This window comes from Oncorhynchus clarkii, chromosome 20 (genome assembly GCF_045791955.1).
Source record: "Oncorhynchus clarkii lewisi isolate Uvic-CL-2024 chromosome 20, UVic_Ocla_1.0, whole genome shotgun sequence".
Lineage (NCBI taxonomy): Eukaryota > Metazoa > Chordata > Actinopteri > Salmoniformes > Salmonidae > Oncorhynchus > Oncorhynchus clarkii.
In genome coordinates, this window is record NC_092166.1 from 4,653,890 (window position 1) to 4,667,851 (window position 13,962).

The following is a 13,962-nucleotide window of genomic DNA, read 5'->3' on the forward strand; positions in this document are numbered from 1 at the left end:
TGTTGGAAGTAGTCAGTATTATTATGATGTGGGAAGTAGTCAGTATTATTATGATGTTGGAAGTAGTCAGTATTTTTATGATGTGGGAAGTAGTCAGTATTATGATGATGTGGGAAGTAGTCAGTATTATGATGATGTGGGAAGTAGTCAGTATTATGATGATGTGGGAAGTAGTCAGTATTATTATGATGTGGGAAGTAGTCAGTATTATTATGATGTTGGAAGTAGTCAGTATTTTTATGATGTGGGAAGTAGTCAGTAGTTCTGTGATGTGGGAAGTAGTCAGTATTATTATGATGTGGGAAGTAGTCAGTAGTTCTATGATGTGGGAAGTAGTCAGTATTATTATGATGTTGGAAGTAGTCAGTATTATTATGATGTGGGAAGTAGTCAGTAGTTCTATGATGTGGGAAGTAGTCAGTATTATTAAGATGTGGGAAGTAGTCAGTAGTTCTATGATGTGGGAAGTAGTCAGTATTATTATGATGTGGGAAGTAGTCAGTATTATTATGATGTGGAAAGTAGTCAGTATTATTATGATGTGGGAAGTAGTCAGTATTATTATGATGTGGGAAGTAGTCAGTATTATTATGATGTGGGAAGTAGTCAGTAGTTCTATGATGTGGGAAGTAGTCAGTATTATGATGTGGGAAGTAGAGGCATTAAAAACAAGTTATTTAAAAGGAGAAAAGTAATATTTTTACTTGATTTTGATGCACCTCAAATTCCACTCAGACCCCTGTCAGTAGTAGTATGATGTTGTATTTTAAATTCCACTCAGACCCCTGTCAGTAGTAGTATCATGTTGTATTTTAAATTCCACTCAGACCCCTGTCAGTAGTAGTATGATGTTGTATTTTAAATTCCACTCAGACCCCTGTCAGTAGTAGTATCATGTTGTATTTTAAATTCCACTCAGACCCCTGTCAGTAGTATTATGATGTTGTATTTTAAATTCCACTCAGACCCCTGTCAGTGGCAGAAAGAGGCAGAGATAAGATGGTCATGAAGGTGGATGTGGATGTTTGCGGCTTCTGTGCAACACAATGGCGGATGCAGTCAGGCAGGCACCATCCAAGCAACTTTGCTCAATTACAACCAATACAATGAAAACAAACAAAAACAACCCCCCAGGAGATAATGCATGATAATGCAGCAACAATGGTGTACTGTGATCATGCTAGACAAGGCTAATGGCTTCAAGGTGGAAACGGAAGGGGAGGTGAAATGTTAGCGTGTCCATTGGCCATGCAGATGCCATAATAGAAAAGTCATAGTTATATCCACAAATCAGCTCTCTCACTGTCATCTGTGTGTTCCTGTGACATCACCTCCTTCCCCAAACCAAGGCCAAGACCAGGGGGCCCTGGTGACTTACCATTTATGGGCACTTTTATTGGAGATACAGAAAGAGGTTAAGTACGAGAAGAGATAGAGGAGGAGAGAGTATACGAGAGAGGAGAGGAGAGGAGAGGAGAAGAGGAGAGTATAAGAGAGCAGAAGAAAGGAGAGGAGAAGAGAAGAGAAGAGAAGAGGCGAGAGTATAAGAGAGAAGAGAGTAGAAGAGAAGAGAAGAGAAGAGGAGAGATAGAGAGTATAAGAGAGAGAAGAGAAGAGGAGAGGAGAGGAGAGGAGAGGAGAGGAGAGGAGAGGAGAGGAGAGGAGAGGAGAGGAGATGAGAGGAGAGGAGAGGAGAGGAGAGGAGAGGAGAGGAGAGGAGAGAGTATAAGAGAGAAGAGAAGAGAAGAGAAGAGAAGAGGAGAGAAGAGGAGAGAAGAGGAGAGGAGAGGAGAGGAGAGAGTATAAGAGAGAGGAGAGGAGAGGAGAGAGTATAAGAGAGAGGAGAGAGAGAAGAGAAGAGAAGAGAAGAGGAGAGAAGAGAGTATAAGAGAGAGGAGAGAAGAGAAGAGAGGAGAGGAGAGAGTATAAGAGAGAGAAGAGAAGAGAAGAGGAGAGAGTATAAAAGAGAGGAGAGGAGAGGAGAGGAGAGAGAGGGAGGGAGAGAGAGAGGAGGTAAGCAACAATACATGATAAGCACTGTTACAGTGTAGATTAGTTTTTAGAGCTACTGTTTGTTAGATCACATCATGCCTGTGCTGTTTTAAAATCAGTAAGGCCTGGGCTTTGTTAATTTGATGAGTAAATTGTGGCGTGGGCATTTCAACAGTGTAATACAGTCTTAATAAAAGAACAAATCAAAAACAGAATTGTTTTCAAGTGGATAGAATGATTTCAAAGGGGCAGAATGGATTTTAAGGGGGACAGAATGGTTTTCAAGGTAGACAGAATGGATTTCAAGGTGTCAGAATGGTTTTCAAGGTAGACAGAATGGATTTCAAGGTGTCAGAATGGATTTCAAGGTGTCAGAATGGATTTCAAGGGGACAGAATCAAAAAATGCAACAAACAAAATGTTTGTGGCCTCACTCCTGAAATGGAATTAGATGTGGTTATGATTGCTGACATTTTGGCTATTATGACGCAAAATAAAGCCTGCAACGAGATGAACAAGATGCACTAATCACTTACATTAAATGATAATCAACTCCAAAAATATGTTATCTCAAACTGTCACAATGATAATCAACTCCCCTAATATGTTATCTCAAACTGTCACAACGATAATCAACTCCCCTAATATGTTATCTCAAACTGTCACAATGATAATCAACTCAATTCAATTTTCAATTCAATTCAATTCAAGGGGCTTTATTGGCATGGGAAACATGTGTTAACATTGCCAAAGCAAGTGATGTAGATAAATGGCTCGCAACCAGCTAGCGCTAATGGCTACATGCTTCATTGCTTCCCAAGCTAATGTTAATTAACTGTCAACATGGTTTAAAATGACAGGTATTATGTTGATTCCATGATATGGTGGTACATTTAGACTTTAATGGTTGCATTGTTGTACAAGCAGAAATATAGTATTTTCATGTTTTTCTTGAGATTTGTGGAAAACATATCACACTAATACAATCCCTGTTGTGCTGTATGTGTTTCCTTCTGGCCTCGTTCATTATCATGGATAGCACTATACCGCTACTGTCTCACTATAATAATTATAACTATTATTATGATCATGTTTTTTCCTAAATATATAGTATAACAGAAAAATAGTTCAGTTCTGGAAGGTTCAGTTCTGTGTAGGCTGACACTTCAGGCTGGTCTACCTCTGTCTCACTCTCTCTCTGGCTCACTCTCTCTCTGTCTAAATAAGTGGTTGATCTCACTCTCTCTCTGTTTATATAAGTGGTTGATCTCTCACTATGTTTATATAAGTGGTTGATCTCTCTCTCTGTTTATATAAGTGGTTGATCTCTCTCTCTGTTTATATAAGTGGTTGATCTCTCTCTCTGTTTATATAAGTGGTTGATCTCTCTATGTTTATATAAGTGGTTGATCTCTCTCTGTTTATATAAGTGGTTGATCTCTCTCTGTTTATATAAGTGGTAGATCTCACTCTCTCTCTGTTTATATAAGTGGTTGATCTCTCTCTCTCTCTCTCTCTCTCTGATTATATAAGTGGTTGATCCTCTCTCTTTCTCTGTTTATATAAGTGGTTGATCTCTCTCACGCTATCTGTTTATATAAGGAGTGTATCTCTCTCTGTTTATATAAGTAGTGTATCTCTCTCTGTTTATATAAGTGGTTGATCTCTCTCTCTCGGTTTATATAAGTGGTTGATCTCTCTCTCTCTGTTTATATAAGTGGTTGATCGCTCTCTTTGTTTATATAAGTGGTTGATCTCTCTGTTTATATAAGTGGTTGATCTCTCCATATTTATATAAGTGGTTGATCTCTCTCTGTTTACATAAGTGGTTGATCTCTCTCTGTTTACATAAGTGGTTGATCTCTCTCTGTTTATATAAGTGGTTGATCTCTCTCTGTTTATATAAGTGGTTGATCTCTCTCACGCTCTCTGTTTATATAAGTGGTTGATCTCTCTCTGTTTACGTAAGTGGTTGATCTCTCACTATGTTTATATAAGTGGTTGATCTCTCTCTGTTTATATAAGTGGTTGATCTTTCTCTCTCTCTCTCTCTCTGTTTATATAAGTGGTTTATCTCTCTCACTCACTCTGTTTAAATAGGTGGTTGATCTTTCTCTATGTTTCTAAAAGTGGTTGATCTCTCTTGGTTTATATAAGTGGTTGATCTCTCTCTCTCTCTCTGTTTATATAAGTGGTTTATCTCTCTCACTCACTCTGTTTAAATAAGTGGTTGATCTGTCTCTATGTTTATAAGTGGTTGATCTCTCTCTCTTTGTTTATATAAGCGGGTGATCTCTCTCTATATATGTTTATATACGATGTTGATCTCTCTCTCTATTTATATAAGTGGTTGATCTCTCTGTTTATATACTTGGTTGATCTCTCTCTCTCTCTGTTTATATAAGCGGGTGATCTCTCTCACTCTCTATGTTTATATAAGTGGTTGATCTCTCTGTTTAAATAAGTGGTTGATCTCTCTCTTTGTTTATATAAGTGGGTGATCTCTCTCTCTATATATGTTTATATACGTTGTTGATCTCTCTATATGTTTATATAAGTGGTTGATCTCTCTCTATGTTTGTATAAGTGGTTGATCTCTCTGTTTATATAAGTGGTTGCTCTCTCTCTGTTTATATAAGTGGTTGATCTCTCTCTCTATTTAAATAAGCGGTTGATCTCTCTCTGTTTATAAAACTTGTTGATCTCTCTCTCTCTATGTTTGTATAAGTGGTTGATCTCTCTGTTTATATAAGTGGTTGATCTCTCTCTCTCTGTTTATATAAGTGGTTGATCTCTCTCTCTATGTTTATATACGTGATTGATATCTCTCTGTTTATATAAGTGGTTGAGCTCTCTCACTCTCTGTTTATATAAGTGGTTGATCTCTCCTTGTTTATATAAGTGGTTGATCTCTCTCTATTTATATAAGTGGTTTATCTCTCTGTTTATATAAGTGGCTGATCTCTCTATATTTATAAAAGTGGCTGATCTCTCTATATTTATAAAAGTGGTTGATCTCTCTCTCTGTTTATATAAGTGATTGATCTCTCTCTCTCTGTTTATAAGTGATTGATCTCTCTCTCTCTCTGTTTATAAGTGATTGATCTCTCTCTCTCTCTGTTTATAAGTGATTGATCTCTCTCTCTCTATGTTTATATAAGTGATTGATCTCTCTTCATATAAGTGATTGATCTCTCTCTCTCTGTTTATATAAGTGTTTGATCTCTCTCTCTCTGTTTATATAAGTGTTTGATCTCTCTCTCTCTGTTTATATAAGTGATTGATCTCTCTCTCTCTGTTTATATAAGTGGTTGATCTTTCTCTCTCTGTTCATATTATTGTAGCACAGTGACTTTACTGGTAACTGTTGTAACAGTGGACATGGCGATAGGAGCTGGCTGCCACACCTGTCTGCAACTACACCTCCCCTCGTCCCCACCTTCACTCCCCTCTCCTCCTGAACTACACTCCCCCTTCTCACCATCTACACTCCCCCCTCCAGTCCAACTACACCTCCCCCCCAACTACACCTCCCCTCCTCCCCACCTACACTCCCCTCTCCTCCTGAACTACACTCCCCCATCTCACCATCTACCCTCCCCCCTCCACTCCAACTACACTCCCCACTCCTCCCCAACTACACTCCCCACTCCTCCCCAACTACACTGCCCACTCCTCCCCAACTACACTCCCCACTCCTCCCCAACTACACTCCCCCCTCCTTCCCAACTACACCTCCCCCCCAACTACACCTCCCCTCCTCCCCACCTACACTCCCCTCTCCTCCTGAACTACACTCCCCCATCTCACCATCTACCCTCCCCCCTCCACTCCAACTACACTCCCCACTCCTCCCCAACTACACTCCCCACTCCTCCCCAACTACACTGCCCACTCCTCCCCAACTACACTCCCCACTCCTCCCCAACTACACTCCCCCCTCCTTCCCAACTACACCTCCCCCGTCCTTCCCAACTACACCTCCCCCATCCTTCCCAACTACACCTCCCCCATCCTTCCCAACTACACTCCCCCGTCCTTCCCAACTACACTCCCCCATCCTTCCCAACTACACTCCCCCCTCCTTCCCAACTACACTCCCCCCACATCCAGTCCATATGTCTGACCATGCATATGAGAGGTCAAACATGTCACATAGGTGACTTCACAACGCACAGCATGGGTCATCACAACGCAGTGAGGATGGAATGAAGAGAAGCCAGCCTCAGCCCAGGGATAACCAGGGAGGAAGAGGAGGAGGAGGATTAGGAGGAGGACGAGGAGGAAGCAGCAGGCAGGTATGGAGGTGAGGAAGCCATCATCAGTAACAGAGCTGTTCCCTCCCGATACTTTCCTGCATGCACTGTATATAGCAATAGGTTGTCTTTGTCAAAGTCTTCACGATAAAGCAAGTTAAACGGTGAATCCTATAATACACTCTCATGGATATAGTGGTAAAAGAAGACGTGTCTCACCTAAGATAGCGGTTGGCACAAAGGGATCTGTTCATAACCCACAAACAAGTGCGGAAGTTGGAGGAAGAGGAGAGAAAATAGCAGTAAATAAAAGCATGTAAGAAAAGAGGAGAGCTAAACACCAGAGCAAAGTGAATGTGATTGTAGATAGAGGAGGAGGAAGAGGAAGAAGAGGAGGAAGAGGAAGAAGAGGAGGAAGATGAAGAAGAGGAGGAGGAGGAAGAGGCAGAGGAAGAGGAATAAGAAGAGGAGGAAGAAGAGGAGGAAGAAGGGAGAGGAAGAGGAAGAAGAGGAAGAGAGGGAAGGGGAAGAGGAGGAGGAAGAAAAGGGAGAAGAGCAAGAAGAGGAAGAAGAGGAGGAGGAAGAGGAAGAGGAGGAGGAAGAAAAGGGAGAAGAGGAAGAAGAGGAGGAGGAAGAGGAAGAGGAGGAGGGGTAAGAAGAGGAGGAGGAAGAAGAGGCGGAGAGAGGCGGAGGAAGAAGAGGCGGAGGAAGAAGAGGCGGAGGAAGAAGAGGCGGAGGGAAGAAAAAGAAGAAGAAGAGGAAGAGGATGAGGAAGAAGCGGAGGAAGAGGACGAGATAGAAGACGAGGAGAGGAAGAGGAGGAGGAAGAAGAGGAGGAAGAGGAAGAAGCGGAGGACGTGGAAGAAGAGGAGGAAGAGAAGAGAAAGACAAAACAATACAGTCTTATAGCAGGAGACAGAAGAACTGCTAAACGCAGAGAGATAGAAGACCAAACACACGTTGAACAGTAGGCTAGAAATATAGTATATTCACACACAGATGATGTTTGTTATAATTAATGCATAGACTTCCAATTCATTTCAATCAATCAAAAACACATTATTGATGCAACAAACACACATGGGACTAAAGCTAAACTTAAGTTAGCTATCATTTCACCAACCACTGACTTGTACTCTCCGCTATCTACAGTGATCATAGTATGGACCAGAGGTGGAGTAAAGGTGTGTTTACCTGGGTAGTAGGACTTGAGAAGCGTTGTACTGAGAGTATTAGACTTATTCAGGGTGAAGGAGGAAGGGGACGACGCAGCTGGAGACAGAAAGCAAACTATCAATATACAGTTTGAACAGAATCATAGGACCAGAACATACCATAGGACCAGAATATATCATAGGACCAGAACATATCATAGGACCAGAACATATCATAGGACCAGAACATATCATAGGACCAGAACATATCATAGGACCAGAACATACCATAGGACCAGAACATACCATAGGACCAGAACATATCATAGGACCAGAACATATCATAGGACCAGAACATATCATAGGACCAGAACTTGACTAATGAGAATCATAGGACCAGGACATACCATAGGACCAGAACATAGCATAGGACCAGAACATATCATAGGACCAGAACATGACTAATGAGAATCATAGGACCAGAACACATCATAGGACCAGAACATACCATAGGACCAGAACATAGAATAGGACCAGAACAGAACATAGGACCAGAACAGAACATAGGACCAGAACAGAACATATCATAGGACCAGAACATACCATAGGACCAGAACATATTATAGGACCAGAACACATCATAGGACCAGAACATATCATAGGACCAGAACTTGACTAATGAGAATCATAGGACCAGGACATACCATAGGACCAGAACATAGCATAGGACCAGAACATATCATAGGACCAGAACATGACTAATGAGAATCATAGGACCAGAACACATCATAGGACCAGAACACATCATAGGACCAGAACATAGAATAGGACCAGAACAGAACATAGGACCAGAACAGAACATAGGACCAGAACAGAACATATCATAGGACCAGAACATACCATAGGACCAGAACATATTATAGGACCAGAACATATCATAGGACCAGAACATACCATAGGACCAGAACATACCATAGGACCAGAACATACCATAGGACCAGAACATATCATAGGACCAGACCAGAACATATCATAGGACCAGAACATACCATAGGACCAGAACATATCATAGGACCAGAACATACCATAGGACCAGAACATACCCTAGGACCAGAACATATCATAGGACCAGACCAGAACATATCATAGGACCAGAACATACCATAGGACCAGAACATACCATAGGACCAGAACATATCATAGGACCAGACCAGAACATACCATAGGACCAGACCAGAACATATCATAGGACCAGAACATACCATAGGACCAGAACATAACATACCATAGGACCAGAACATACCATAGGACCAGAACATACCATAAGACCAGAACATACCATAGGACCAGAACATACCATAGGACCAGACCAGACCATACCATAGGACCAGAACATACCATAGGACCAGAACATATCATAGGACCAGAACATATCATAGGACCATAACATATCATAGGACCAGACCAGAACATACCATAGGACCAGAACAGAACATACCATAGGACCAGAACATACCATAGGACCAGAACATACCATAGGACCAGAACATACCATAGGACCAGACCAGACCATACCATAGGACCAGAACATACCATAGGACCAGAACATATCATAGGACCAGAACATATCATAGGACCAGAACATATCATAGGACCAGACCAGAACATACCATAGGACCAGAACAGAACATACCATAGGACCAGAACATACCATAGGACCAGAACATACCATAGGACCAGAACATACCATAGGACCAGAACATATCATAGGACCAGAACATACCATAGGACCAGAACATACCATAGGACCAGAACATATCATAGGACCAGAACATATCATAGGACCAGAACATACCATAGGACCAGAACATATCATAGGACCAGAACATATCATAGGACCAGAACATACCATAGGACCAGAACATATCATAGGACCAGAACATATCATAGGACCAGACCAGAACATACCATAGGACCAGAACATATCATAGGACCAGAACATATCATAGGACCAGAACATATCATAGGACCAGACCAGAACATACCATAGGACCAGAACATACCATAGGACCAGAACATATCATAGGACCAGAACATAAATAACACAAATCATCAGATAAGCAGTTTCAAAACACAGTACATAATAATGTATAGTGAGTGACACATGTAGTATATTTTGTTTGTCAGTGCTGAACACTAGGAAGGGGAAGTCAAAGAGCCACACAACAATACGGTTAGAGTTTTGGACATGACTCTTGACCATGTCATCTGGAACCAACACCATCTATGACCAACACCATCTAGGACCAACACCATCTAGGACCAACACCATGTCATCTGGGACCAACACCATTAGGACCAACACCATCTAGGGCCAACACCATCTAGGACCAACACCATCTAGGACCAACACCATGTCATCTGGGACCAACACCATCTAGGACCAACACCATGTCATCTGGGACCAACACCATCTAGGACCAACACCATGTCATCTGGGACCAACACCATCTAGGACCAACACCATGTCATCTGGGACCAACACCATCTAGGACCAACACCATGTCATCTGGGACCAACACCATCTAGGACCAACACCATCTGGGACCAACACCATCTAGGACCAACACCATATGGGACCAACACCATCTAGGACCAACACCATCTAGGACCAACACCATCTGGGACCAACACCATCTAGGACCAACACCATCTAGGACCAACACCATCTAGGACCAACACCATCTGGGACCAACACCATCTAGGACCAACACCATCTAGGACCAACACCTTCTGGGACCAACACCATCTGGGACCAACACCATCTGGGACCAACACCATCTAGGACCAACACCATCTGGGACCAACACCATCTGGGACCAACACCATCTGGGACCAACACCATCTGTACCAACACCATCTGGGACCAACACCATCTGGGACCAACACCATGCCATCTGGGACCAACACCATCTAGGACCAACACCATGTCATCTGGGACCAACACCATCTAGGACCAACACCATGTCATCTGGGACCAACACTATCTAGGACCAACACCATGTCATCTGGGACCAACACCATCTAGGACCAACACCATGTCATCTGGGACCAACACCATCTAGGACCAACACCATCTAGGACCAACACCATGTCATCTGGGACCAACACCATGTCATCTGGGACCAACACCATGTCATCTGGGACCAACACCATGTCATCTGGGACCAACACCATGTCATCTTGAACCAACACCATCTATGACCAACACCATCTAGGACCAACACCATCTAGGACCAACAACATGTCATCTGGGACCAACACCATTAGGACCAACACCATCTAGGGCCAACACCATCTAGGACCAACACCATCTAGGACCAACACCATGTCATCTGGGACCAACACCATCTAGGACCAACACCATGTCATCTGGGACCAACACCATCTAGGACCAACACCATGTCATCTGGGACCAACACCATCTAGGACCAACACCATGTCATCTGGGACCAACACCATCTAGGACCAACACCATGTCATCTGGGACCAACACCATCTAGGACAAACACCATGTCATCTGGGACCAACACCATCTAGGACCAACACCATCTGGGACCAACACCATCTAGGACCAACACCATCTGGGACCAACACCATCTGGGACCAACACCATCTAGGACCAACACCATCCCATCTAGGACCAACACCATCTAGGACCAACACCATCTAGGACCAACACCATCTATGACCAACACCATGTAGGACCAACACCATACCATCTAGGACCAACACCATCCCATCTAGGACCAACACCATCTAGGACCAACACCATCTAGGACCAACACCATCTTGGACCAACACCATCTAGGACCAACACCATCTGGGACCAAAACCATCTAGGACCAACACCATCTATGACCAACACCATCCCATCTAGGACCAACACCATCTAGGACCAACACCATCTAGGACCAACACCATCTAGGACCAACACCATCTAGGACCAACACCATCTAGAACCAACACCACCTGAGACCAACACCATCTAGGACCAACACCATACCATCTGGGACCAACACCATCTAGGACCAACACCATCTAGGACCAACACAATACCATCTAGGACCAACACCATCTAGGACCAACACCATCTAGGACCAACACCATCTGGGACCAACACCATCTGGGACCAACACCATCTATGACCAACACCATCTAGGACCAACACCATCTAGGACCAACACCATGTCATCTAGGACCAACACAATGCCATCTAGGACCAACACCATCTAGGACCAACACCATCTAGGACCAACACCATCTAGGACCAACACCATCTAGGACCAACACCATCTAGGACCAACACCATCTAGGACCAACACCATGTCATCTAGGACCAACACCATATAGAACCAACACCATCTAGGACCAACACCATCTAGGACCAACACCATCTAGGACCAACACCATCTAGGACCAACACCATCTAGGACCAACACCATGTCATCTAGGACCAACACCATGTCATCTAGGACCAACACCATCTAGGACCAACACCATCTAGGACCAACACCATCTAGGACCAACACCATCTAGGACCAACACCATATAGGATCAACACCATGTCATCTAGGATCAACACCATGTCATCTAGGATCAACACCATGTCATCTAGGATCAACACCATGTCATCTAGGACCAACACCATCTAGGACCAACACCATCTTGGACCAACACCATATAGAACCAACACCATATCATCTAGGACCAACACCATGTAGGACCAACACCATCTAGGACCAACACCATCTATGAAAAACGCCATGTCATCTAGGACCAACACCATCTAGAACCGACACCATCTAGGACCGACACCATCTAGGACCAACACCATCTAGCACCAACACCATCTAGGACCAACACCATCCAGGACCAACACCATCCAGGACCAACACCATCCAGGACCAACACCATCCAGGACCAACACCATGTCATCTAGGACCAACACCATCCAGGACCAACACCATCCAGGACCAACACCATCCAGGACCAACACCATCCAGGACCAACACCATCTAGGACCAACACCATGTCATCCAGGACCAACACCATCTAGGATCAAAACCATCTAGGACCAACACCAACTAGGACCAACACCATCTAGGACCAACACCATGTCATCTAGTACCAACACCATGTCATCTAGTACCAACACCATGTCGTATACAGTGTTTGCTCAACTAAAGGTTTTGAGATTATGCTGTGGGGTTTAGAGGTCATTTGTGGTTTAGTACGGTACCCTGCATCACAGCGTCAATGCTACAGACCACCACAAGGGGGAGTTAGAGCACTGATTATGCTGGAAAATATTAAAATTAATGGAAGAAGCAAGTGGAAGGGGGAAAAGACAACATTGAGAGGTCAAGAAAGCGCTGGGGACTTGATTATTCAATGATATTTTTATTTTCACTGAATCTCTGTTTAGGTATTGGTTAGACTGTAATTAGGGTGTGGAAATGTTTGGATAATTTTGCTCTTACTGTAGTACTCTAGCAGACTCTCGACCCGTCACGTCGTACAGCACCATTGTGGACTATTAGCAGGTCCTTAGATACTTTGCGCAAGGCAACTGATGAGCATGAAAAACTTTGCGGCTGGAGTGGCGCAGTGGTCTAAGACACTGCATCGCTGTGATTTCTGCAAACAATGTTTCTAGGACGGGTTAATAGCAGGACAATAGACTTTTTCCTTTTATTCAGATTACAACCACTGACTTTCGGTTATTTGAAAACGAAATCTCTAAAATATTGGACTTGAAAATGAGATCCATGAACTCTGCAAAACAACATTTTCAGGCCGAGGATGAGAATGGTAAATGACTGTAGTTAATACAGTAATTAATACAGTAATACAATATAAGACATCCATCCACCCAACGAGCCGGAGCTGAGAGGATCACCAAAACTAAAGGTATTTTGGTTTCAGTGCATTTTCTTTAAGACAAACACCATGTCACACACCAGAGGACTGAGTGAAAAGGATGACTAACTTGTCTAACACTAGCATAAACAGCTCCATATGACATCAATAGACGGTTAAACAAGGTAAAGGGGCTCAGGATTTTGGAACCGGAACATGGGGTGAGGAATTGAACTTCTTAGAGGTATGTCAATTTCAAAACAGTCACATTTTAACAGACAGTCAGTTGAGGTCAAAGCTTAATTGTCTGTTCAGGGGCGTCATTTCCTACCGAGCAGTGGAAGACGACTAATGACAGAGAGGGGTAGAAGGGTCTAATCAGGGTGGCCTGGGTCAGATTATACGGGGTCATGGTCAGGCTCCAAGGCCTAGCCCCAGACAAAGCTGTTAGAGACTGAGTTGGTAAAAGGTTTTAAGGATTAGGGTGAAGTGTTTTTTCAACAATAGCCATGTAGCAGTAAAGTATACAGTAGAGTCATTCAACCAGATGGGTGCCTTTGATATTTTAAGTAGAAATTGTGCACCAAAACTGAATTTTAATTTTAAAAGCTTGTTACATTAAATTAAGTGCACTTTAA

The 13,962-nt window shown here is 43.1% G+C and overlaps 1 protein-coding gene across 1 annotated transcript in view; it reads right to left on the minus strand.

Annotated features, from left to right (window-relative positions):
• LOC139375798 (receptor-type tyrosine-protein phosphatase mu-like) overlaps positions 1-13,962 on the minus strand; it is a 418,014-nt gene that overhangs the window by 145,277 nt on the left and 258,775 nt on the right. Inside the window, exons 18-19 of the mRNA XM_071117668.1 lie at positions 7,443-7,520; positions 6,468-6,494 (exon numbers count right to left, since the gene is read on the minus strand). Coding sequence (XP_070973769.1) covers positions 6,468-6,494; positions 7,443-7,520 — 105 coding nt within the window. The remainder of the gene's footprint in view (positions 1-6,467; positions 6,495-7,442; positions 7,521-13,962) is intronic.